Raw genomic sequence first — 27,169 nt, 5'->3', positions numbered from 1 at the left:
GTAGGAAGGCTCTGCAGAGGGACCTGGACAGGCTGGATCGATGGGCCCAGGCCAACTGGATGAGGTTCAACAAGGCCAAGTGCCGGGTCCTGCACTTGGGTCACAACAACCCCATGCAGCGCTACAGGCTTGGGGAAGAGTGGCTGGAAAGCTGCCTGTCGGAAAAGGACCTGGGGGTGCTGGTCGACAGCCGGCTGAACATGAGCCGGCAGCGTGCCCAGGCGGCCAAGAAGGCCAATGGCATCCTGGCCTGTATCAGAAATAGTGTGGCCAGCAGGAGTAGGGAAGTGATCGTGCCCCTGTACTCGGCCCTGGTGAGGCCGCACCTCGAATACTGTGTTCAGTTTTGGGCCCCTCACTACAAGAAGGACGTCGAGGTGCTGGAGCGTGTCCAGAGAAGGGCAACGAGGCTGGTGAGGGGTCTGGAGAACAAGTCTGATGAGGAGTGGCTGAGGGAACTGGGGTTGTTTAGCCTGGAGAAAAGGAGGCTGAGGGGAGACCTCATCGCTCTCTACAACCACCTGAAAGGAGGTTGTAGCGAGGTGGGGGTCGGTCTCTTCTCCCAAGGAACAAGCGATAGGACGAGAGGAAACGGCCTCAAGTTGTGCCAGGGGAGGTTTAGATTGGACGTGAGGAAAAATGTCTTTACTGAAAGAGTGTTTAAACATTGGAAGAGGCTGCCCAGGGAAGCGGTTGAGTCCCCATCCCTGGAGGTATTTAAAAGACGTGTAGATGTGGCACTTAGGGACATGGTTTAGTGGTGGACTTGCAGTGCTAGGTTAATGGTTGGACTTGATGATCTTAAAGGTCTTTTCCAACCTAAATGATTCTGTTAGTTTGACTACACCGAGTCCAGCTGGTCCCATAACTTTAAGAAGAGAAATAATCACAAAGTCTGTAATTGTTTGAAGGATGCAGACCAGTAGATGTGACTGATGATGCAATGTGTATTCACATCATTTGTGAACAGAAATGAAAGGGCTTGGTAAAGAATGCAGTCAGCACAAGAAACAAGCCAATTGTTCACATAAATTGTGTCCATGTGCTCATGTGCTTCTCTGCCATCAATCTTTATGCCATATGTTGGGGAATGCGTCTTTTCTCTGTTGATGTTCCCTGCTCCCGCTCCCCGGCTAGCAGCGGGACTTCGCCGTTCCCTAGCGAGCGCAGATGAAGCCGGGGGAGCGGGCAGGGACCCCAGTGGCAGCTGGCTCATGTGCGGGGGGATGCGCATGGGGGCTCGGGGCTGCACACACCTCCGGCTCCGTGGGCACCAGCATCCTCCCGCGCACACCAACGTCAGCATCCACCTTCCGTCAAATCACTTTTCTGACGTGATGTTCCCGAGTTACCAGTCTGACACATATATTCTGTATATAGCATTGGCAGCCTGAGACCGTACAGTGACTACCTGAATAAATAAGGTTTGGCATGCTGGAGTAGTACCTACGGAAAGGCACTAAGTCACGTCACTTTTACACAGCACTGCTAGGGGAGCGAGCGGGATGCGCTATTCTAGGGTTTGGTACAGGGGCTGCAGTCGTTACCAAACTTACCTCAAAGCTATATTCCCATTTACCAGCATACTGACGGAAGGGAAAAAAAAAAGGAAATTGGAGTCAAACAGCGACTCAAGAAACATTTTTTGTGAAGACCCTCATCTCTCCGTGAATGCAAATTCAACAGCTTTGTACAGACACCGTGTTTAGTGACAAATAACAGTAAGTACGCAAGATCAAATCCTGACATCATTATTCATGCATGAGGAAATGAAACTATTTTCTATCAGATGTGACATATGTACAGCATTTTTTTTTTTCCTGAGATCGTTCGCGTGTGTTACATGTCGTAAGACTTCACCACACTGTACCTACTGAAATTTGGCTGGATGTCACTGGGCGACACAACGGGAGTCACCAGGTACATGGGCACACACCTGGACACGCTCCGCACAGCTTTCAACCTCAACCCGACGGATCTGTTTGGCAGCCAAACACCAACTGTACGTACCTCCTGCACAAACACCTCCACCAAGACCAGTGCCCCAATACAGGGGGGGAAACAAACCACCAACTATTTAACAAAATTGGAAAAACGGGTTTCCTTAGACGAGCAAGATCACACGCTGAGGGAGCAACTCTGGCTCCAGCCCATCGTAACTCCCAGGTCTCTTTCTGCTGATCCACCGCCTCGTTTCCCACCCCCATTCCAAAGCAAACAGCATTTATGCATTATAAATATGTTATAAACCACATGCTGATAGGAAGCCTTTGAAAGCTGGGAAATTCTAACTTGGCACGTCCCATCGATACAGCTGATTTATAGAGCTGCCCTTGCAACGTAATGGGCAGCTTGGGAAAGGGCCAGGAATCTTAATATGCTGTTCAAGAAGTAGGAAAGAAAAGCATTAAAATTCAATAATGGAAGGCAATGGATTAAAAAAAAAAAAAAAAGGAGACGAAAAAACAACAGAATTTCCTGTCAAGATGTAAAAACATTCAGGAAAAAAAAAGTTTAAAAATGCTGTAAACTACTACCACCTGAAGTGTTAAAAGCCATTTTGCATTAGAAATGGAGAGAGCGGCACAGGCTCGGGTACCCTTCCTGGAAATAGCTCGTTCGGGTGATCCGCAGGCTGAAGCTCGTCGCTGTTGTTGCTCCTGGCGACAGCAGGTTTCTTTATTTACTGTTCCCTTAAATCCAGACTACACCATTAACATTTTGTGCATATAAGGGCTTCTTTTTAGACTATATAAATTTTAATATCAATATTTGGCTTCTTTTTTTCTTCTACAGGTAATACCTAAAGTAATTTATCCCATTGGGTTAAGAAAAAGATGCAGCTCAGTAAAAACTGCCTTAGGAAAGCTGTAGGAAACAGCAATGGAATAAAACATTTAGGCAACCCTGCGCGACCCGTGGGGCCAGACCTGGCAGCCCCAGAGCCACAGCCAGCGCGTGGCAGGCTTCAGTCAGACTGAAAAACAGAATTATGGAACAACAACAAAAAAATCACGTCTTGATTGCAAATGATTTTGTTTCAACATGGACTTCCATTTCATGTAGATATTAAAAAAGAATGCTTTATTTGATTCTTTTAATTTGGGGCTTTGCAAAAAAAAAAAAAAAAAAAAAAATTCAACTTGCTTTTTAAGCTTGATGTAAAATATTCTCCATATTGCAAATTAAATAAGCAAGTAACGGGTTCTTCACACAAAGTTACTTGAATAGCTTTCCTTCTTACACCAACTCTCTCAATTAGCAAATTATTATTTTATAATAATAATACCGTCACTCGGATCGGATATTGCCGAGTTGCCACCACAGCCATGGCACATCCATCCTGCCTACAGCTGTGAGCAACTCACCCGAAATCTTACGCTGTGATTTATCGGAAACGGCTCACAGCAGTAAAGCGGCACTTGTGCCAAGTACCCAGTCCTCCTCATTTCCCTGTAAGTTTTCTGATCCAGACGAGAAGCGTTTCTGTGTTTCTATTCTATTCTCCTATCGCTAAGCAGAAAGTTCATAAAACTGATTTTTAAGGGTTTTTGGAGAAAGATGCAAGAATAATTTAGCGCTCTGACCGTTCATCTAGTTACGTGACATGACAATAATCCCTCCAAATACCAGCTTAAATGTTTGCTTTCTTCAAGGTGAGAGCAATCATTTGGGAACTATAACGTTCCCTTCCATGCTATGTAATTTATCTACCTTTTTTAATTTTTAAACCCATGTCATTTTCTTCAATGATGTTTTTCAGTGACACAACCTGAGGCAATCTAATATTTAGTATCTCCTCAGTCACAACTGCTTTTGCTTAATAAAAAAGTATTTAAACTCCGTTCTGTGGTGCGGTGGGTTTTTTTCCAAAAGGTGTACAAACCCTGACAAGTACTGCGTTATTTGTAAGACCTGCAAAGACACCACCATCATTTTAACTCTACAAGACATAATGCAAAACACTGTTTCCATTCAATGACTTTGCTGACACGCCGTGACCAACTGATTTATCTCAGTTATCAGCTGAGGTTCATCACAATTTTAAGCGATACAATTCACACGGGCAGACTTTTTTAAGATGCTTTGGAAAACCTTACTACTCACCCACCTGGCCGTCTGACCTCCTCTCCCCTAGGAGCAGATCCTCTGAACAAGAGTAACACAAAACCGAACAGCAAAAATCACGTTTCCAGCCGCCCAGGAGCCCGTGAATTCTGGTCGTTGCTGGAAACGCTGCTTCTCCCTCCAGCGCTGAAAGCAGGTGAAGTTCAACACAGCAGTATAACAGCAGAACACCTCTTTGCTGTGCCCATACCTCCACCATGGGGTGGTGGGGTTTTTTTTGGGGGGGAGTGGGTTATAAATTTCTTTGCGATTAATCAAAATAATCACTTTAGAACTATTTCCTGCGTATGAAAACCAGGTCTCTTCCCACTTTACGTGACTTTTCCCAAGATAACAGTAACCACGGCGCACTTCTGACAGCACGCGTATGGGCTACAGTGACCGCTTCTGCAAACTCCTTGTATTTCTGAGTATTTTAATTCTACTTTATTCCCCTTGGGATCTCTTCCTCACCCTCTTTCAGTCTGTGTCACCTGTGGCACTGAAAAAGCTTGGGGTGAATCCAGCACCCACGAAGGCAAAGGCCCAGGGCTGAAGCTGGGGTCAATATCTAACTTCTCTCAGCTCTGCCGGTGCAGCTCAATTTTGGACCCAAAACACGAATGCCAATTCTTGTCCTCTCCTTCAGCAAGGGATTTTCTGACAAATCAACTGATACCCTTCCATCGCTATTTTATTCCAGCCTTTCAAGATAACCTGCATCTCAAGTGCAAGTAAAAATGTATTAACAATTCTAAGCGTTAAAAGCATTTTGCACTAATTCAGACACTTTTCGTATAAGAAAATGAGAAAAGGGGCTTTTTGAATAGCCTGCTTCAAACCAATTAAATCTGATACTTTCACAAATAGGTATGAAAACATTTGAGATTTACCTTTCTTATCACCACCACAAAACCTTCTCAGCTCCTTATTTTTGAAAAAGATATAAATGCTAGGAATATCTAAGAGAACTGTAATATTATTAAGGGATGTATAAATTCTTGGAAAATACTTTCTATCATTTTTAAATATATTATATATTTCAATACCATAATTTAAACTAAACTAGAACATTACAGAAAAATTAGTAACAGTATGTAAATCAAAGAAAATTGTCCAAAAATCTCTATTGAGAAATCCCTTTTTATGATTATTTACATCTCTCATTGTACCTCCAGAAGTGGCCGAGGCACCGCTGTCCGTTACCAAGTCTTAACTCCTAAATACCTTTAACAGGAGGAGGGATGTGGTCTGTAACCACCGTGCAACACCCAGAAACCACCTCCATTCAGTTTCTGAATAAGGAAAGAGATGTAAAAATGAGCGCAATTTCGCTGGAAAACCAAATGAATGGATACAAGCGATTCAGGCAACGTGTTGCAACTGTTTGTCTGGAAAAAAAAATTTAAAAAAAATCACAAGCCAGTTGTTTTCTCGGTAAAAAATACTGCAGACTAGGTATGCATTTGCATACTGCATACAGGTATGGATTTGGAGGCTTCCCGCACTGCTCGGAGGCCACCAGGCAACAAAACTGAACGAAGGCTGCACGAGCGAAGTGCCCTTCCCACGCAGCGGAGAAGGGGAGCAGGGCTCAGCGCCGCTGCACGCTGCCCCTCCGTACAGCCAGCCCCACCCTAATGCTAACACTGAGGGCCGATTAATACACTAATAAACATATCATACGACTAATACACTAATAAACATATCGTAAATACCAATACCGTCATCCAAGGGAAGTTTGCAAGCTGCAGTCTGAATGTTTACAGAGTAGAACTGTTAACAAAAACCCCCTTGCCAATAAGTAAGAAGGTACATAGTGCAATGGGCTGTGTTTTATACGTAGAACAGACAGCAAAACCGGTGTCTCAGAGATCCCTTATATCAAAAAAATGGCCTATTTCTTTTTTATGAGCTCCATCTAATGGTTGATTTTGTTTTTACACAGCTACTTAGAAATTTTCCATTGTGGCTGTCTTACGCTAAACTTAAGAGAAAAAGACAGCATGTCTCCAATGTTAAAAGTGAAGAAGAGCATATTTGTTCGAAAGGAATTTAGCTTTTCATGCAGAAAGGTAAAAGCAGCTATTTCTATGAAACGTTGGAAATACTTTTTAAAAGACTTCACATCTTTTAAACACGTCAGTATTTTTCTAGCTTTGCAGTAGTTTTCTACCTTTGCAGTGATGGAAATATGCCAATACTAATTTGGCATCTTTAAACTGAGAGTAGCAGAGGCGCGTAAGCGCAGACCATTGGGCAGCCAGAACTGTGCTCAACGAGGAAATTCATTTTCAGTAGCTTGTGCCTAAAATATTCAAAGGCAAGCGACTGGCAGTATGATTTTTTTCTGTCAGGAAGGATTGCCCTCTACGCTTCTGGTAGAGAAAGAGCATTTGGCGAGGAACCTTGCCGTGGGCCACGTGCATGGCTATCGAACGGTGCCTGATACGTGGGAAAGGTGAGAGCCGGGGTGGGAGCGAGAGCATCCCCCAGCGTGCGGGTTCTAGCGGAGAGCTGAAATACAGGCTTGCCTTCTGCGCTATTTGTGCTTAGCTAGGACTGGGCTGTTGAAGCACATAAAAATAATATGAAAAATACTTTAAAAATAGTATTTCTTCAATATTCAAAATTTATCCTTTAAGGATAAATTAATACAAACTTGAGATAAACTTGAAAGATTCCAATTTAAGAGTCTGAAAACCTGATATTTTAAGGTGTTATAATTTAAAACAGAACCATGCACACCAGCGGGCAGAGGATGCTGCTGCTGTGCTACGAACAGGAGCAAAAGCGCGTGCTGCAGCAACGGCTGTCAGACCCAGTGAGACCCCCCCATGACCTCTCCAAACATAACCAAAAAGCCACCCCGGACCAAAGCAGAGACCTGCCTGGATTTGCTCGGGGCACCCCAGAACAAGGAGACATTTGCTCCCCGCCCAGGCTGAGTGCACCGTGCCCGTTGTGTCTGGTGATGTTTAATTTCCTGCGGAGATTGATCAGGAACCCGCGACACCGACTCCGTGTCCTCGGCCACCGGTCAGCGCTACGCTCCTTAGCTTCTATTTAAAACAATCTGAAACTGATTAAAAATCAATTATCATCTGCTTGCAGGAATGAAACGAAGGAGGACGCAAGAACTGAAATCTCAGGTGTTAATTGCAGGCATGAACATCCTCAAAACCACCTAAAAATTATCAAAATATGCATGCATTTTGTGCAAGAAGAAAAATAATCTTCTTTATTAAAGAGAAAATGGGTTTAAATTCAAATGTTAAACATAAGAACGTATCAAAAGTTACCAAATAAACTGCACCTCAGTGGTAAGCATCACTGTTGGTTTTCTACTTGGCAGTCCAACGTTGTGCAACGGCAGGCTTGTTATGCTTTTTTCTTACCATAACATATTAGAAAGATCCTATCTTGAAGAAAATGCTAATGCCTTTGTGTGAATTTCACCATGCAAAACCGCACATTCACGTTTCAAAGCAAAAGCTTAAAATGAATATTTTAATTTTCATCTGCTGTTTCCTGTCTCATTTAAAAAGAAGAATTATTCGGCCATAAAATACTGAGCTATTTACATATACTTTGTATTAATTTTACTACCTCTCCATAAGCCACCAAATTTCTTCAAACTGCACTCCCTCTCAAAACCCAGAAAAAGCCACCTCCCATCCCACGGCAGCGTCAAACCGAACAGGTGACTTGGGTATGGAAACACAAATTAAACACAATTTAAATCCAGAGCCGATAATCTTTACGAGCCAGCAGAAATAAACTGGAAAAACTGTAACTGAAAAATAAGTAAATCTTGTCTTCTACTTCGTTTATATAAAAATGCAGAATGCTTCTTGAAGTTTGTAAGAATGTAAAGCAACGCCAGCTACTAGAAATGAGCTCGTTTAAACAATAACTGACTTTTTCACCCCTCTAAAAACACAATTTTGTGGAAACACAATTTAAAACCTGGCAGGCAGCTGAATCACTTTGCACTCCCGAGTCTGTGCTATGGTAGGAGTCACCATCGGCACATCACGTCACCAAGCTCCGGCACTCACAGACTCCCCGGCGATACGGCCACACTCTATCAAGAATAAACTCCTGGCTCTAGGGCCGCAGCTGCCCGGCAAGCGCGGGTGCTATCACTGAGGCCTCGGGTACCTCGGCATCGTACTCCCAGAGCTGGTTCCCCCTCATGTGGTGGCACTTCAGCATGATGATGGGGCCGTTCAGCCTCGAGACGTCCAGGCACAAGTCGTCCGTGCGGATCTCTTTGTCAGCAGTGTAAGAAAATACCTGGAAACAGAAAACAATGGCAGTGACAAAGAATTAGCCAAAGTCCTAACCGACTGCTGATTCAGAATATGCATAATTTCCACTCCGGTGGAGCAGAACTGCTTTCTTCTCCAAACATTGAGATTTCACCAGAGTTTTGTGCAAGTTTCTCCGCTAGTGAATGTCTGTTGTACCTAAGAGAAGGAGTACCATGTTTAGGAAAAGAAATTTTATGGGACCAAGCCCTGGAATCACCCAGGCATACACTCAGTTTTGCCTCCTGGGAATTCTACAGAAGCATGTAAATGTGATCAGTGTCTTCAGGAGAAATTTCACAGATCTTTTAATACAATGGATAAACCAAGCCCATCATTGGAAAAACCCAAACTTCCCTAAACTAAGTCTTCCTCCTAGTATCTACCTTAACTTTGGGTACCAAGGATTATCTGCGTTAAATGAGTATTTCAGAAATATCGGGTCACTTAAAATTAGGAAATAAATTAAGACACGAGAGAACGCTCCCTCAACAAACTTCCATCAAACCAGTTACAAGTTTCAGGGGGACTGTTTAACTGAACGCCTTCAGCGAGGAGCCAGTTGGACGAAACCCAGGCTGTGCTTAACTCTTGCCCCTGAACATGTGCACGATAAGGATTTGTTCATTTACGGTTAACTACATATGAATGCATTAGATGGTCTGGCTGCGTTGCAGAGTCGCCAGGCAGCGGGCTGAGCTCTCGTGGCGTCACCGCTGAGGCCCTGCAGCAGGGTTCAGGCTGATGGGGAAGCTCGCTCAGTTAGAGCTCAGCACTTTGCGGGTGGGTTTGGGAGCTGGAAAAGCACTAAATCACTGCGACTGCAGTTCCTTGATAACTTTAATCCGCCATGGGGTCTCCAGCCATCCCTCCCGCACGCTCCGCACCAGCCACACAAGGAGCGAGGTCCGCTGCCCGGAGAGGGATGAAAATGTGGAGACCACAGGGGAAGGGGGAGGAAAGGAAGGAAGGTGGCAGAGAACTGCAAGCAGTTACACCCGATTACATGGCCTGGACACATGGGAAGTATCTCTCTGTTCCTGAGCCACTGCTCACAACCTCCATAATATTGCTGGCCCCAGCACAAAAGCTCCTGAAATGGCCTTAGGAAACAGCCTTGGGTCTGTATTGCTTCATGCTTTCCTTGCAGAAAATCCTTTTCTTAGCAGAAAGTGAATTATTTCCGTTCTGCCCCCTCTCCTCAGCAGAAGGAGACCAGAGAGCAGAGCCTCAGCGTGTCCACCAGGATCCGCCATCCCGCTACAGACAGCACCTGGTCTGCTGCTGGAGCTCACACAGCTGCAGTACCACCGCGGTGGAAACAGAAAGAGGAGAAAGTTTGCAGTTAATAAAATAATGTCAAGACCATGACAAATGATAGAATTATGATGTCCCATTCAGGTTTTGATGAGTATAAACCTGTATCTACACCTGCAACGGAGAAACAGTGCTGTCAAAAATATGCAAAATATTCACTTATGTGGCAATGCTTAAATTAACAGAGAAATATAATAAAAGCACGGACAAATACAGCATGTGGACATACACCTCAACTACTTGGTGATTTCCGAGTTCCTATACAACCCACTCCTCTTGTAAAAGGACTACAGTATAATTAAAAGAGCTGAGACTGGGATCTGAACCACAAGTAATGCAGTGCCCCAGGGGATGCCCATCCGTTGAGACTTCCAGTGAAACATTGAATTGTACTCAAGGAAGAAGAATCAATCAAGCAGCAAACGAAAACTTTTTCAGTGAATTAAGCAGAGGGCGGGAGATACCAACGTCACTTGGAAACACGACACTTGGCAGTGGGGCACTAGTAAAGGTAATTCTCCCCATGTAACTCTTAAAACCTATACACTGCACAAAGCAGCCAAGGGAATAAAGGCAAGGATTTTGAAATTGGAGGTTCAGACAGATCTCTCGGAGCAATCACGGAGTACGAAACCAGCATGCCAAGGTGGCAGGGGAGCAGCCAGGTCCAAACCAAAGCCGTGAAGGAGAGCAAGAGCTGCTAGGATCAGTGGTCTTTCCATTTTCCAAATTTCTTATTCACCGCTCGCCAGCCACTTGTCTGGGTGAAAATCTGGGATGCAAAGGTATGGCAAAGCACCAGCTGCCTTTTGCATTTATTCATCCAGTGATAAATCACCGAGATCAAATCTGAGGGTCTCAAAGTGTTGCTTTCACTTAAAAACACATCAGCCACAGGCCAATACTCGGGCTTCTCTCCAGTGGCAAGAGAGACTTTTAAATATTAACCAGCCAGCGCTGTGCTGAGATCACACTCCGAAGCATGCTGTCCTTTTGGAAGGGGGTGAAATGAGTCCACAGCACATCAAAAATGCCACTTTGTGTTCGTACGGGTATTTTCTACGTTTCCCTTCCCCACTTTTCTGTGTGCAGAAGCAAGTCCCACAGCCTTTAAAAAAACCGTATAAGCTCTTTTCTGTTTTGCAAACCTGAGTCTTGCCAAAGTGCTGAAAACTCCCTATATGTACTAGCTTGTTCAGTTACATTCTGGAAGTATTTAGAGAAGAGCATTTATAGCTGCGGGCTGACCGCGGAGGAGACACGGGTGTCATTTTGAAAAGCAGCTCTAACTGTGTCCATCTCCGGCACATCTCAGCAAGAACTAAAGCATCCACAGGTACTCGAGTATGTTAAATGCATGGCAGTAGAAGCAGTTTTTTCAAATTTTCAAATTCATACAAGCTGTCACACATGCACTTCCCAAGTTTCAGTTTGTGTCCTGAATCTGTGTGTTTTTTCCATGTTTTTTTTTTTTACAGTAAGATGTCTGCCTACACCTTGTCCCTGGTAAGTAAAAACCAAACACTGATGAAAAAGGTCTACATTTGATCAGACTGATTACTGGTTTGTTTTGTAGAGGTCCAACAGATGTACATCCTCTTGATCAGATGAGCTGATATTAGCAAGTCAGGCTAAGTTCATGGGAGTGCGTAAGGTTGCAAAAAAAAAATAAAGTCAGGATCATTTGTGAGGTTTCATCAAAAATTGTATAAAAGCAGTCCACGTTCTGGACTAAACTGAAGTCTGAAGGTTTTATAAAAAAATATTAAACTGTTTATGACCTTCTCATTTATATTAACATCTGGAAATTCTTCTCAAAATAAAACAACGCAACAACAAAATCAGCCTTCTTCAACCATTCATCAAGACCTCCAAAAGTCCCCTTCCAGTACACTGTTTTGAAATTATTTTTGGAATAATAAGCACAGAAGTCAAGAAGGAAGAAAATTTGGGAGAAATTAATAAACAACCTAAAATAGGTTCAAAAAGACTATTGGTGCTATAACATTAAGCTGTGATACCTATAAATAACTTTATAAATATATACCTGTTTGTTTGGAGGGATATATCTCTCTCCCATAGACACGTTTATTTCATTTGTAAGTAAAACATGCCCTACTTATCCAGTGGTGCTACTCATCCTGAGTGCACTGCTCAGTATTCAGACTCCAAGCGTCCCGTCCTTAAAATCATCCTTCGTCAAGACTAGCCTAAGACTGGATCGGGGAGAGAAAGATATCATGTAGTTGAGGTATTGAAGACCTGGGCTGAAACAACCATTATTCAAACCCAGATAGGATAATAATGTTCAGCTACAAGCTACCATAATTAATATTCAACAAGAAAACCTTTTGGGAGGGGCTTTGGTTTTCCCTTTAAACACCTTCAGCCAAAAACCTTACTGAGAGAATACTGGACTTAATTGCCTGCTGTCATGGTATAACTGGAACAAGAAACATGGCCAAATAATCTAATAATCTGAAAATCACCGATATCATTTGTAGCACAAAGCATCTCTCACTCGACGTAGCAGTTTGGGTTCAAGAATCACTCATATGAATATATTGTACAGATATTTCATCTTTTACTATGCTCATTACTAAGAGATTTATCCATTACCATTTATCCTGAAGCAACTTCCAACTTTAATTTTCAACTTATTTGTGTTGGTTTTTTACAGTAAACATATTTGCATCAGGCATTTTCTTCTAGCCTCAGAGACATGTTTTTAGCCTCAGAGAGATGTTTTCTTCTGTGTTTTATAGAAAGCAAATACTTGTATTTTGAAATGTATTTCCATTTGCATATTTCTTTTTCCTCTCATCTTTGATAATTGCAATCCACTGTTCCATTATATCTTTTGAAAGAATAAGTGATGTCTGAATTAACAATTACAGAGGATGGGTTTGAAAAACACGCCGTCTTAAAAAAGAAAAATGCATGCTAATTAAGACGATGTAAAATTATCAGGCTAGCATATTGCTACCATCCATATTAATTATAGATATAATTATATTAATGCCATATAAAAATAGAGGGTGAGGAACATGTTGCCTTTCATAGCTAATGAAATAGTGTATCTCACGCCACACATTGCAGCGCAAGACGGGAAAGGGCTTCCCGAGCAGGAGTCCAGTCTCCCGCTACCGTAAGCGCCCCCGTTCTGGGGACGCGACCGACCTGCCTGCCAAGCAGCGGCGGGGAGCACAGGCTGGCTTCCCAGGGCCCGGGGCAGCACGCCTGCTCCAAACGTCAGGCTGGTGGCAAAGCCTGAGGACCAGCGCGGAGCGAGATCCCGGGAGCTGCTCCAGGGGCTCAGCAGCACATTCAGAGAGACGAGTTACTCCCTATCGCTCGCAGACCCGTGAGCACCAATCTACTGCATCTTTCTACTGGGCTGCAGTTTATTTACTAACACGCGGGCTGCTGAGGCGTGAAAATAAAGTTCTTTCCAGTTTTCCCTTGCTTTTTTTCCACAGCTGTCCCCAAGGGCTGGTGGCACTCGCCGTGGCCAGCCTTCCTCCTGCAGCCGTGCAGGGGCTTTGGGTCTGGCTGGAGAAGAGCGGTCCTGTCGGGCAGGAGAAGGGGATGCTCCATCACCAAGAGGAAAGTTCCTGGGCAAGAGCCGCTCCCCGAGACCTGTGGGTGTTTGCCTGGTTGCTTAATCCCAATCAGTTTTCCAAAAGAGGTTAAGCAAGTCCCTAATGTGTCTGAAGTAGAAACTAGTAAAGTAGACACTAACCAAGTCTCCAGAATGACAAAATACAAAATATTCTCACAACTGATGCAGCACTTTTCTATACAGACACATAAATACTTTCACCCTCTTCTGCTTTTCGTGGAGCTGATCAAAACGAGAAGGAACCACATGTTTTCCACCAACACCTTGTCTTTCATAATGCTTGCAATCCTGATACAGACAGATTTATTGCCTATGCGCAGGAGCAGGTTTTTATAGGAGTAAATGTATTTTGTATTTATTTTTTGTTAATATCCTTTATTAATACATTTCCATACAGCAAGTTTAGAGGCAGAATTAAGCCCTATAAAGCCAAAGGTCCATTAAAGCCGACGCCTGGGACTGAGACATCGGCCAGACTGAACTGAGAGACACGCCTCACGTATCACTGATAATTTCATTACTTCTTTCATGTTAAAAGGAACTAAGGAAGTATTCCTCCTGATAAAAGTCTGAGAAACTAATCAGTTTGTTCAACACCAATAAAATGCCAAGCAACATCATCAACTGGAAATCAGTCAAGTGGACAATACAAATCCATATATATATATATATTTCTAGGCTGCAGTAGCCCATGGCCAGAATTTTCCTTTCCCATTATTTGGTTGTCCTTTCTTTGGAAAACAGTTAGCCAGGGTATTTTGTCAACTCATAAGAAGTCTAATACTGACAATATTGTTCATAAATCCTTATTTTAGACTTGCACTAAATCTTGAGGATGCATCTGTACAATCAAGGAAGAAGTCCGCCACGCAATACAGACAGTTACAAACTGGACATAACTAAGTACAGAAAAATCTAATTTATTCTGACAACCACTTTAATTACCTACGGAACTCCCGAAGGTAAATTTTGAATTCACCTTTCATAATTGATTTTAAATATTCTAATAAAAGCTGCAAGGAAAGCATTTTTCCTCTCCTCCTGAAATCATTTACACATTAAACGTTGAAACTCACCTTAGGCAAAAGAGGTGAATTGAAGCGGATTCCCCTACCACCCAAAAAAGATCCAGGACTCTCACAGTTAAAGTGCCAGTTAAGTCACTTCTGGGGGCAAGGACTTGGATATTTTGCCTCTTCACCGAAATCTCGTCTTTATCAAGGCCAGCCAATCACTTCAGCGTTTTAGCAGCTGAACAAATCCAGAACAGCCATGTAGAAAAGGCACCTCACAACTCAGGCAGGCGGTCTCAGGATTTCCATCAAAGGGGACTTTTTGGAAGACTGGAGTTCAACAGGGAAATCCATCCCGTATCAGAGAACAACTGCACTAACTCTTTGGAGGAAAAAATACCCAGTATGAAAAACACCCAACGCTCCACTATACATAGAACAGCTCTTTAGGAAAAGGAAAAAAAAAAAAAATCTGATTTTCGTTCCTACTTGTGTACCATGCAAACTAATCATACGAAAAGAAATGCGTGTGTGCTTTCTTCACCTCCCCAGACGCCCCTGTAGCATCCAGCCACTGCTGGGGACTGGATACTCATTAGGCTGACTTGGGCAGAGAGCAGGAATTTCTGTGGCAACAGTCCTTCAGAGATCCAGCCCTTCCCCCGGAGCCTCTGGGGTTGGACATATCCAGCCCTGTTTTAATTCCAGATGATTTACAGAACAGGTTTTAGGTTTTGCTACTCTAACTTTTTTTTTCTTTTCACCCTGAAGGAAGCTATTTAAACTAAAACCAAACAAACCCACCAAGACAGTGCGTCCCACCAGGGGGATATTAAATCTACTCAAGGGTCAATCTTCAGTTTATCGGATGACCTGAAGACGTGCCCAGCTCGGAGCCCCTGCATAGCTCATGGGCTTCCCTGCGGCCACTCTGGAAGTAGGGATCAGATTTATTTCTAAAAAAGAGGTTACGCCGAGGTCTGTAATGCCATGAAAGCGACTCATCCCATCCCACAGTCATCAGTGAACAGTTCAGACACTGCCAAGCCAGAGCTGACTTTCACATTTGGGAAAGTTCATATCATAGAATCATAGAATCATTGAGGTTGGAAAAGACCTCAATGGATCATCGAGTCCAACCGTCGACCCAACATCACCACCCACTAAACCATGTCCCTAAGTGCCTCATCTACACGTCTTTTAAATACCTCCAGGGATGGGGACTCCACCACTTCCCTGGGCAGCCTCTTCCAATGTTTCACCACTCTTTCAGTAAAGACATTTTTCCTAATATCCAATCTAAACCTCCCCTGGCACAACTTGAGGCCGTTTCCTCTCGTCCTATCGCTTGTTACTTGGGAGAAGAGACCGACCCCCACCTCGCTACAACCTCCTTTCAGGTGGTTGTAGAGAGCGACGAGGTCTCCCCTCAGTATAAAACTTGTTCTGCCGTTGCCTCAATCTCTAACCACCGGTGCCAAGAATTCATTTATCCTGCTGCTCAGCCCCAAGGAGAGAAACACTGTAATTCAGAGTGATTCACCGTAATCCAGAGGAACACTGTAATTACCATCAGCTATCACAGATTGAAGTCAATAGTTGGAACTATACCGGTCAGCGTAGTAAAAATAAAACAAAATAGAACTGGTTGGCAGCATCTACTGGGGACACGTACAGTAACAACAGTGGGGCTCTGCAGGAAACACTTCGGTTCAGCAAGGTTTCCAAGGGTTGCTAAGGAACGTGGTTTTATCTTATTCAGAAAACGGCACTGGGAAACACACTGGCGTCACCCCTTTGTGCTGATGGCAAGCACACCTTCCTGATATTCAAACCTTCGTCCTCCACCACAGAATCCTTTGTCCTTTTCTAAACCACTGTTATTCTACAGGGCTTTCAGGTGCATTCAGCATTTTGCACAGAAACTTAAAAAATCTGATTTTTGGCTCCACAGGGGTGAGGGGACTGTGGGGGGTTTTTTTGTGTGTTTGTTTTGGGTTGGTGCTTTTTGTTTGGGTTTGGTTTTTTTTTCAGATAGCTGTCACTTCATGGCTGAAGGATGGCTGCCTACACGTCTGCAACAAAAAGCTGTCGTAGCTTCCAGGATCTCACGGCGTTCATTATGCCGCGTCAAATTCACACGTCTTAGCAGGTACAGCAAACACTCGGATTTTATCTACCCAGGCTTCATTACTGCAATGTTACACATCTAATGCTAGCCTTCCCGCATTCCCTGGTGACTATTTCTGCCAATTTAAAGAAGCAGCAATTCAGTTTTTCCGTAGACTCTAAAAAGAAGGCATTATTCTCATTCTGATTGTGCTAAATAAAAAGATGCTGTTATTTAACATGCAGGCACGGCTCCTTTGTTCCCTATTAATCACAGTTATTATAATGGTGCTGAAGATCACCGAGGGCTCCATCCTGAGGAAATCCAGAGTATTAGACAGTTCCTGCCCCAAAGGTTTATCACCTCAATCCATAAGAATGATGTAAAGTCTGCGAGGGGAATATATATCAGCAAAATGGACTAACAAAATATAAGCAATAACTAGTTTTATTCATAATGGGTCTGTTTAGAAGACGAAAAGCTACACAGAAAGCCAAGTTAGGGAAAACAGGAGATTGTAAGTGGTGAAAAAGGCAGAAAGAGCAAAGAAGGGCTAAGTTACTTTCTGGTGACCCCTTACGAAATCTAGTATTTACCTAAGATATTACAATTAATAAAATCAAAGCAGTAAACTCGAAGTCTGTAATGGGGGCTGTGTTTGCTTTTCCAGTGAGCTCTCTAAGGAGATTATTTGGTTTGAGATCAGCTGCCCAAGTACTGCTCAGTTCCTCTCTCTGCGCATTAACTTGTATCAGTCGCATGAATAAATGCCTAATTGTCACTAAACTAAAGGTTTTCTTCTGTTCAGCCTTGTGCATAAAATGCTTTTAGATGACTTACTGAACAGGTGCAGTTGATAAATTAGCTAACTAAAAATGTAAAATGTGACTCCTGCATTAGTCTTCCGTGGCCGAGGTGCGAGCTGTGATCAGATGGCTCTGCAGGCATCAACAGCAAGCTTGTCCTGCCCGCCGTCAGGGTACCTATCGCATGCCTCTCCCTCCTTCTGACCTGGCAGCGATATTAACACAGGAAAAATTACTCTTTATACCCACTGAAAACGGCGGCCTTCCATTACAGACACATCTCACGAGTCAGACAGCTCACGCATGTCTATCCATTCCCAGTAGTAAGCAAATTGTCATAGCATACCAATAAATTCTTACGGAGCGAGAGTTTATAAATTATTTTTCTACGTACCGCCACACAGAAAGTGCTCATGTTTGAAAGGCATTTGAAAATACACACATTTACTGTGAATGGGAAAAAAATGGAAACTCTATGAAACAGAACAGTTTCTGAAAGACCCATTATTTAGAGCTAACTGGGGAAAAACCAACGCTCTAACAATCCTTATTGTGCGTGTTGGGTTTTTTTGAACTATCAGTGAGCACCGAGTCTGAACTTTCTGTTTAAAACATTGCCGGAAGGGAGTCATGTTCCCCTTGCACAGTTACTAAAACATATAAAACATTATGTTCATTCTGATCTCACCCTGCAAGAGCTGCCCCAGGTAAGTTCATACCGAGCAAGATCCTGGCTGATGCAATTCCACATTCATTCAAAATGAATCCTGACAAAACACTCCCCATCCTGCGGGAACCACAATGTCCTTTCCAAAAAATCCTTCTCCCACGCAGAGCTGCCACGCACACAAGATGCCGACAGCCTCGGCAGCCGGCAGTCGAGGCCAGCAGCCCTGAGCCGCCCGGGGAGAGGTTTTGCATGAAGCAAGTTTCTTCCACTTGCCAGCGCATCCCTCTGTGCTCGGGGAATCGGTGCAGGCTGTAAAATTGTGAAAAATCGCCCAGACCATCGCCTCTGCCAGGGCTCTGAGCACCTGCTGGGACCCTGAGCAGGAGCTGCGGGGCTGCCGCTGCTGCGCGGGATGCTGAGAAATAGCCACGTGGGTCATAGCCGCACTACTGCTTACACCTTGCTCTGCTATTCTCACCAGTATGGAAAAACCACCACGATATTTATCTAGAGGAAACATCTCAGAAGGAAAAAGCTGCCCCTTCCAGCTATTGTTTTTGTTAGTCTCAGGCTTACAGTCAGCTTCGCATCAACCAGCCTCCTTGCTAAGGACATGCAGGGAGCGTGCTTTGACAACGGAGTTGACCTCCACGCTGCTAACAGAACGCTCTTACCACTCCAGACTTTCCACGGCTGCTCTCTTGGACATGATGAGACCAAACTGAGGAGCAGATGGCAGCGTGTGATGGCACAGATCATCCGCGGGGCCACACCGGCTAAGCAAGGAGCACCACAGGACCCTTCTTGGGGCTTTGTAACCGCATGGCCACAATGAAGGTGTGCTTGCTACTTCCCTGGTGATTTTTTGCTGACAAAAAGCAGGTTCACTGCTATACCTAGCACAACTGAAGCTCCAGACAAGAGAAAAGGCATGGGGTGTTAAACAGAAAAAAGTAAGAAATGGCAATGTGTTTGTTGTTTCGTTTGCTCTGCAGCGGCGGCGGGGAGAGCGGCTGCTGACCCACGCTCTCTCCTCCAGCGAACGCAGCAGCACGGGCAGCCCTCCCGCCCTCCGCCAGCTCCCTCCCGCCAGCGTATCTGCAATACACCTGCAGCGCAATTGCGAACCTGCATAATTCCCCAGCCCTTCTTTTTAATAATATCCCCCTCCTGCCTGTGTGGGATCGTATGATTCGATGATTGTTATGAACAGAGGCCTGACACTCCCAATAACCGCAGAAACAGATGACATTCCCATGGTAACGCAACAAAAGCCTAACCGGTATGCCCATCAGGATGACTGTAGGCAGGAAAACCAGACGACTGTTTCACCCTCTACCAGGCCATCAAAAGGAACAGATTTCCTCTAAAACACCACAAAACCAGGAGTCAGCTGTGGGGGAAGAAAGGCGTGAGACTGATGGGTCATCCCCTCTGTCTGAGGCTGGAAAGCAGGATAATAAGTTTTTTCCACGATCCACACATGGTCAGTGCTTTCTTTAACCAGGAGTCAACCTTGGGCACCTTCCTCCTGAAAAACTTCACTACTGAAGCAAGTTAACACACTGCCCCTACCCCAGGAGATATATGCACAAACCTGATATTCCAGCCACTAAAGCCGTATCCCCACTGTAGCTGATTTGAGCACAGGCTTTGCATTTTTTCCCCTCCACATAGAGCAAAGAAAACAGTTCTAAGATTGCGTTTAACTGCATTAGGAGATTCGTAGTATTTATTTTAAAGATCACTAATAGTCACCAGGTCCTAACCGAGTTAGGATAATCTGAAATACCCATGCCAACATAACAACAAATCCTCCACAGTTTTATACTCTGAAAACAATTCTCCCATGAAGGGCCTCAGTTAACGGATTTCATTTTTCTTCATTTTTTAAAGAAATTCAGATTTTTAGAATCTCGTTATCCTTAAGTCCTTTAAAACACTTCAATAGCTGTGAGATATTTGCCTCTGCCTCAAGCTGGGTCGCGCCGATGCATCTTGCTCGGCTCTAATGAGCTAGATATTATTCTTGCTTCATTTTCATTCTGAAGTAGTTTTGTTCCTCAGCTATTTCTGTAACCATACAACCCCCCCGCCCCCAGCATTTACATGTCTTAGCTCAGTTCTAATTTCTCATTAGAACAGAATTTAATAAAGATAACTTTTAATGGGAATTGTGTATGAGCACTAAAGGATGACTAATGTTCTGCATGTAGGTCAGGTATTCCTAGCAAAACCTCCGCCAGATGACAGATACTGCTCTTTGTTCATGCAAACGCAGGGGAGCAGAGTCTCTTCGTCCTGCAGGTGCACACAACGGATTTATCTGTGGTTTCGGGTTGATGTGAGAGGTATAAAGGAGACTGGAGCCAAAATTTCTTTAGATTTGAGATATATTGGCTTAGGAAGGCTCAGAAAGTATGGTTATATTTAGTAGTTATTAGGGTTTCTTTAGGCTATACGGTCCGTATATACATTCACAACCCATCTGTCTTTATCTCAGAGCCTTACAGTACACTCAACTTCACACCCGGCACCTCAGAGGAACTGCGGGTTTGGAGACGTGACAGTCGTCTAGGGCTTTTCTCCTCTTTCAGCAAAAAGAGAGGGGTCTTTCCGCCGCAGAAAGAAGGGGAAACGTGCCAAACACCCAAGGTATAAAGAGAATCTTCAACCTTGATCATATGCAGTCTTACTAAAATGCTAACACTTTCATCTCCCAAGTCAAATTTAGAAAGATAGTGAAGTTTGGGATAAATATGATGGACAACCCTACCTCTGAAAGAAACACGGGAATTTGCTCTAAGATCCTGCATCTTCCCATCTTTTTTAGCAGATGTGGCACTAGAAAAAGCCACCCTCATCAAGCATTACCCAGTAGGTATATGGTCCAAAGACCTTCCTGGGGAGAGACGCCAGCACTAACTTAAGGTCCTGCTGAGGGATCTCCAGGGATTTTAATTGCAGTGGGTGAGGGCAAGAGCAGCCCTCTGCTCTGGGGTGTGTCAGAAGCTGAATGAAGGGACCGGGAGTCTTTAATCTGAGAAAGCCGTCAGAATTAAGGGGAAGGAGAGGAGGAAGGTTTTCCAAAGGTAAAGCAAACCAAAAAGTAGAGAAACAAAGCTAAACTATATTCAGAAGGGCGCAAGCAAAAGGAGGAGATTGCAGCAAGTTCCGACGGATTTCCAGGTCAAATCAGCGATGGGGAAAATGGGAGACCGTGCAGGAGCATCCCGCCCGCTCCCACCACCTGTGGTGGACAGGAGTAGGCAGCAGCAGTGCCGGTGCTGCCGGGACCTCACAGCCCCCCCGGGCTGGCAGCTCCCCGCAGGCAGCCACACGTCGCTGGGCGCTGCGCGCTCCCCGTCCTGCAGCGGTAGGCTACAGCCTCCCTGGGCAAAAGCCCCTCAATTGTAGGTTTACACTGCAAAACCCAACTAAACCCAAATGAATCAGCTCTGCTAATTTGAATTGGAGGCATCAGAATATGCAAAGTTTACTGTCATTTATACAGAGAGCGGGTACAGGCATGAGTTTTACAGTGAGCTAAATGATTGCCACTTACCTTTTCGCTCCCTTTCAAACATACCCAAGACCCAAGTGACACACCCCACACCCCCACTATTTGAATTTCCACTAACGAAAAAAACTCAGCTTGCACGAATATTCCGCACGTTTATTTTTCACGAATTCAGCCACAAGTCACGTAGATTCTTACCCCTTTCATTTTAAAAAAGATTTTTTCCCCCAACGCCAAAAAATAAATTAGAATTCATGATCAAATTTTCTAATGTTAGCATCTGAAGCTTTAAATGCATTTCTCTGCACTCTAAACAGCACAAATATATTCAATATATTCACTCGGATACTTCATTGGACCTACAGATATGTACTGATATGCTTTCAAAATTTGCAGCTGTTACTTGAGAAAATGGCTTTCCGAGTACTCCTAAAACTCCTACGCTCAAAACCTCCAACGTTTTGGAACTTTCATTAATACGTTTGCTAATTGCTGCTATTGATTTTTATAGTGAACCAACACGTCTACATTTGAGCCGCATTAGCTGAGGGGATCTCGTGTCTGCCACGACAAAAGCAGAGGGCACCCAGGACCCGACGCCCACCCGCCGAGCCCCCCGCCGTCCCGGCCGGCTCACACACCGCGGGCGCAAACCAGCCCCACCTTTCCTGCAGCAGGAAAGAAACGCTGATGGGTGAAGCCGCAGCTCCCGCACGGCTCCGCGGGAATTCTGATCAGTTCCCCCTGGTAGCTGGTGTGCCTGTGGTTACACAGCAGCAGGCTGAAGCAGTTATTGTACCAACGGTACTTTTTTTTTTTTTTAATTTTACCTGATTTCCTCCCATGCCGTGGCAGTTGAAAATGCCCACTTTTTCATTTTCCTTGCGGCCCATGTTGTCTAAACACTGGTTGGTTTCAACGTTCCTGATCTGAAGAAAGAAAGAGATGAAATGTTCCGTGAAAAAAATGCCTGTAAATGTCATATTTGTGCAGAAAAAATTACGTCACTGTAGGAGAAAGTACATTATCCGTGCATTCAACTATATGAGCGTATTTTAACTTGCAATTTGTAAATATGTCACACTCCCAAAAGAAAATGAAATAACAAAGAGTACAATGAGATTTTAAATTACATATTAAGTGTAAGTGTGAACAGCATTCAAGGAAAATCTCATTCAATGCTCTGCGTTGTTTTGTTTAACAAATATAATACGCTTTTACTTCTAAACAATGCAAAACTAATGACTTGCCCAAGATAAGAACTTTTATTTTCTTCCAGCAGGGCTGAGACTACTCCGAGAGAGAAAGGCTGAGTATGAACAGCATCTGACATGACTCTTTCAGAGCAGAGGCTGCTGGATGGCTTTGTGACTAAATACACGCTTTTTTAAAGTTTTTTAAAAAAACCTTTCCCCTCAGAATCCATCGGTCCTCAAAGAAGAACAAACACACTTAGCGAACTGCTTAAACAAACCGTTTCTACATAATTTGTGCGTAATGCAGCTGGGAAGAAGGCAGCTTTAGGAGCACGTCATCTGCGACACAATACACGACGCGGTGAGTCCCTCCCAGCGATGCTCAGCCCGCGCAATTGCAACAAAAGACCACCAGAGCAAGAAGCAATAAGGAGCAGCAGTGTAAGTACCAGAGCATTGCTCCCCAAAACGTATTTTTAGAATACACATTTATCCAGGAAAACGGCTGAGTATAAAAACAATCAACCAACTTCAGCTCCGTATGAGAGGAGAAGCGGGAGACGCCGCAGTCCCCCTGAAGCTCTCCCGCGTCGCAGTCTCCACGCCGGTGTGTGCGTTCAGCCTGTACAAACCCCAGCACGTGCATGTAACACCTTTTTTCTTAACCCTCCTCATATACCTGTTAGCACAGTTGTACAAACACAGCTCCCCCTGCTCCTCCTCGCTCCCAACAGCACGGGGTGATCTTCCTACTAATGTGTGCAAAGCAAAAATGCGTCTCCGGGTCCCCCATTCCTTTGGTAAAAACTGTTGTGAAACCCCGAATTTTGAAATACTTCAGCGGCACTTAGTACAACTCTCAGTCATCTGCAGTTCCCCGTGCCACCTTCAGAGGCTCAACGGGCACGGCAGTCAATAGCAAAACCAACGCCACCAGACTGGGCTTAACCCAGCAATGGAAGTAAAACGGGACAGTGCAATCTGATTAACGACGCTGGGGAAGAGTGGCTCAGCAAAGCTCACGTGGCCGCTTCTTAATCTGCTCTAACGTTGTTAATCACACAGAAAGAAATCGCACCACCTTGTGCTGGTGAGTAATCTCTCAGAGGCTCATGCTCTTAATTGCTTAACCCTCCAAGAGCTGCCGAAGCCAGGAGAAAGGCTGCCGGCACTCACAGCCTGGTCGCTGACCTGGAGGTGCAGCCCTCAGGTGCCAGCTGATAACCAGACCGCTGGTTTCCACCACTTTCCAGCTGCTTTTAAAACAAATGGCCCTTCTTTAGAGCCCAGTGAAAGTAAACGGCTTCACGTGGCTACGGCAGTACGTGGCTTTCCGGCGTAACCCGCTGCACGTGCCCACGACCAGCCGGAGCATCGCCGGCAGCAGAAACGCTGCAGCTGCAGGGGGGACGAGCCAGTGCACGGACAACCCCTCCTCCTCTCCCTGCTCTCCTCTTCTCCAGCACGCGCCACTCTGCAGACCACCAAAGCCACTGCAGTCCCAAAACTGCACCCTAATGATTAGCTCAAAGGGTAATCCCAGCCTTTTTTCTTAAATCACCTTTTTGTAGAAATAGAGTCTCGAGTACCTCCACAAGAAAGGTGATTTTTTTTTTTTTCTGCAATCCCTTGATTCAGAGGACTGAAATGAAGTGACTTGCAAACTCACCTATGACTATTATGTCTTGGGTTTATAAAATAATTCTTGTCTTGCATTTATTTTGCATTCACTTTCAATGTTACATGACTAAAATGTAAAAAAGAATATTCAGTATTCACCACATTTTGCACATTTAACGCCCATTCTGAGGTATATTTTCGTCCATCTAGGAAATTCAAATCTAATACAGTCACTGTATATAAGTTATGTTCTAACTGAATGGAAAATTTAGTTGCAAATAAAGGCTTGGCAATCTTCAGGATCTGCCTAGTAAGTGTACAATGAATAAACTTCATAAACTACCTACGACCTTCAGTTCCATACAACTCCACGTTTTCAAAATTTCATTTAAAAATTGCGCACTTCGTTTATAAAAGCAACAGACATATATAAATTAGCTGTTCAATAGCCAAATAAAATCCAAATGAAAATGTACTGCAATACTGATGATTATTTCTAACACGTTGGGCGGCGCAAGTGAACCATGCACGAACAGTGTTCGGTTTAAGGCACACCTGCACTATCTTGCAGGAGGTCATAAGTAAATGAAGGATGGTTATCCCAAATCTGTCAAAATTATTCACTCTTTTTATCACTGTTCATACTACAAAAGAACAAAATACGCACTCGCGCAACATAATTTGAGGCCCAAGGTTGAACACTCATTACGTTTAGATTGCACTGCGCTACGGGATAATTTTCTCAGGTTTATTACCAAACCCGATTCTGAGCGGCCAGCAAACCCACGGCTCCCGCCTGAGGGCTGCTGAGCATCGCCTCCTCTCTGACGCGAGCGGAGGAGGAGCACGGTCAGCCCCGGACCGGGCCGCCTCCACGCACAGCGCATCCCGCAGAGCAGCTGGGGCGCATCGCGGACCGTTGGCAGACTCACGACCCCGGCTGCACCGAGGAGTCAGGCGGTTTGTCTTACCTGAGACTAAACGCCTGCTGAAAGAGAGGACAATGACTGAGAAATACACTTCCGATGTTTTAAAAATTGCCCGTTGCTGCTGCTGCTGGTACCCGAGCTTTAGGTCTAAAAATCCACTTTACTGCTCAACTGGCAGTCAGCAGCAGTAATAGTCAAGTATGGGTTTTAATTCATAGATCCTGCCCGAATCGCTGTTTCCATAGAAACTGAGGCTGTGTTGGTAAAAATAAGGTGTTTTAATAACTATTTTATTACTTTCTCACACTTTTATTTTCCAGTCTGACAATATCATACAAAACCTTATTATTTGACACTTGTTCGATGAGTTCTTTCCTTGCTGTAAAACCAGGTTTCACTTTATTTTGTCATAGTTAAACTGGAAACCCTACTGTGGCTTTTATTTTTTACCACAATTGCAAGTTTCAGTAGTAAATTACTTTCCTGGATGTAAAAAAGCCATTTGCTCATTTGATTGCTATTCTATCCGTAGCTATCTTTAAATCAAACCATTCAAGAGCTTTTAAAAGTCAATGTAGGTACAACTCAATAGAATATTTTTAACAGTGAATTATCTGAATTTTAAAGAGACTTCAGTTCTCGGTGGTACTGGAATCGTCAGGTCACTAGGAGCGTCTGTGACACTCAGCTCCAGGCAGCCTTGCTGGAAAACACAGCATCAATGAACAAACACATTTCTTGAAAAGAAAAAAGCAAAAAAAGCTTTTCCTACTCTACGTGTAAGGGGTAAGTGATGATGGAAAGTTTCCTTCAACTACCGCATGTTACGCAATAATTTCAAAATATTAGTCACAAGCCTCACTTTTCCAATACGCTACTTAATTTAAAAGATAAATTTTTAATGGTGAACATATACATTCAGAACAGCAGTGCCCCCTTACGAAAGATTTAGGGAAAACATACCCTGCTCAAAATAAAGGGTAAATGAGATACAGAGAAGGCACACAAGCGCTTTATTCCTTTCTCCAAAACCACTTCATCTTCTTAGCGATGCCTCCGTTTGCGCAACGTACTTACTGTTTTCATTTAGCCAAAGGAAACGGTTCGTACCTCACCAAGCGAGTAATAGCGCCGTGGAATCTGGGAGTCGGGATAGATGTTTTCCAAGTACCACGAGAAGGGTTTACACTTCAGATTTTCTCTTAGTGCTTTCCTGACGGACACATCCCCATAATCCACCTTAACAACACCTGGAATTGTTAAGAGAATAGATGATCAAAGCACAGTTTCCGTAAAGCTGCAAAGCATGTATCACAGACCCTTCTCCAGTTGTCATGATTTCCTTTTTTTCGATATCCATTTGCTGGAACTACGGTACAGCAATATGGGAACACGTGCAGCTGCTACACCGTAGGTCTTAACAAGCATTAAACGATTAATTTAGCAAATTGAAATGCTTGGAAAATTACATTTTTTCTTTTCAGATAACTTATCAACCCAGAAAGGCAGGGCCACTGAACTCCTTGATTTCTTCATATTCCAAAATATTAAAGAAAGGAAAACCGTATCCGTTCACATTTCTACAAACCATTTTTTCCAAAGCATCTTGCTGGTGTTTTCCAGCACTCTGTTCTGAGAGAAATAACTCAGACGAGGCATGGCCATTTTACTGATGTAATCTAGATCACCCCTTGGGCGATTTCACCAGAAAGGACACATTCTCCGTCCTGAGAAACCCCGTTGCTCCTAAAGGGAGAAGATGTCGCATCATGTCACGGTTAAATTGCCACCGTGTCCGGCGGCGCCGTTCCTACCGCACGCCTATACACCAGAGACCTGAGCCAGCAGCATCCCGCTGGCCATCAGGAGCGGCGTGTGGGCCACAAATCAGAAATACAGGTCATGAAGAGAAAAAAAATGGAACAATAATCAAGGAGAGGGGAAAT

At 44.1% G+C, this 27,169-nt stretch overlaps 1 protein-coding gene across 2 annotated transcripts in view; it reads right to left on the bottom strand.

Annotated features, from left to right (window-relative positions):
• The window catches only part of GALNT13 (polypeptide N-acetylgalactosaminyltransferase 13), a 160,368-nt gene that overhangs the window by 9,895 nt on the left and 123,304 nt on the right, over positions 1-27,169 (bottom strand). For both annotated transcript variants that reach the window (XM_076343217.1, XM_076343218.1), the window contains exons 10-12: positions 26,334-26,473; positions 22,309-22,407; positions 8,272-8,406 (exon numbers count right to left, since the gene is read on the bottom strand). In XM_076343217.1, coding sequence (XP_076199332.1) covers positions 8,272-8,406; positions 22,309-22,407; positions 26,334-26,473 — 374 coding nt within the window. The remainder of the gene's footprint in view (positions 1-8,271; positions 8,407-22,308; positions 22,408-26,333; positions 26,474-27,169) is intronic.

This window comes from Aptenodytes patagonicus, chromosome 6 (genome assembly GCF_965638725.1).
Source record: "Aptenodytes patagonicus chromosome 6, bAptPat1.pri.cur, whole genome shotgun sequence".
Lineage (NCBI taxonomy): Eukaryota > Metazoa > Chordata > Aves > Sphenisciformes > Spheniscidae > Aptenodytes > Aptenodytes patagonicus.
The sequence above is the reverse complement of the archived record's forward strand: the minus strand, read 5'-3'. Positions and strand labels throughout refer to the sequence as shown.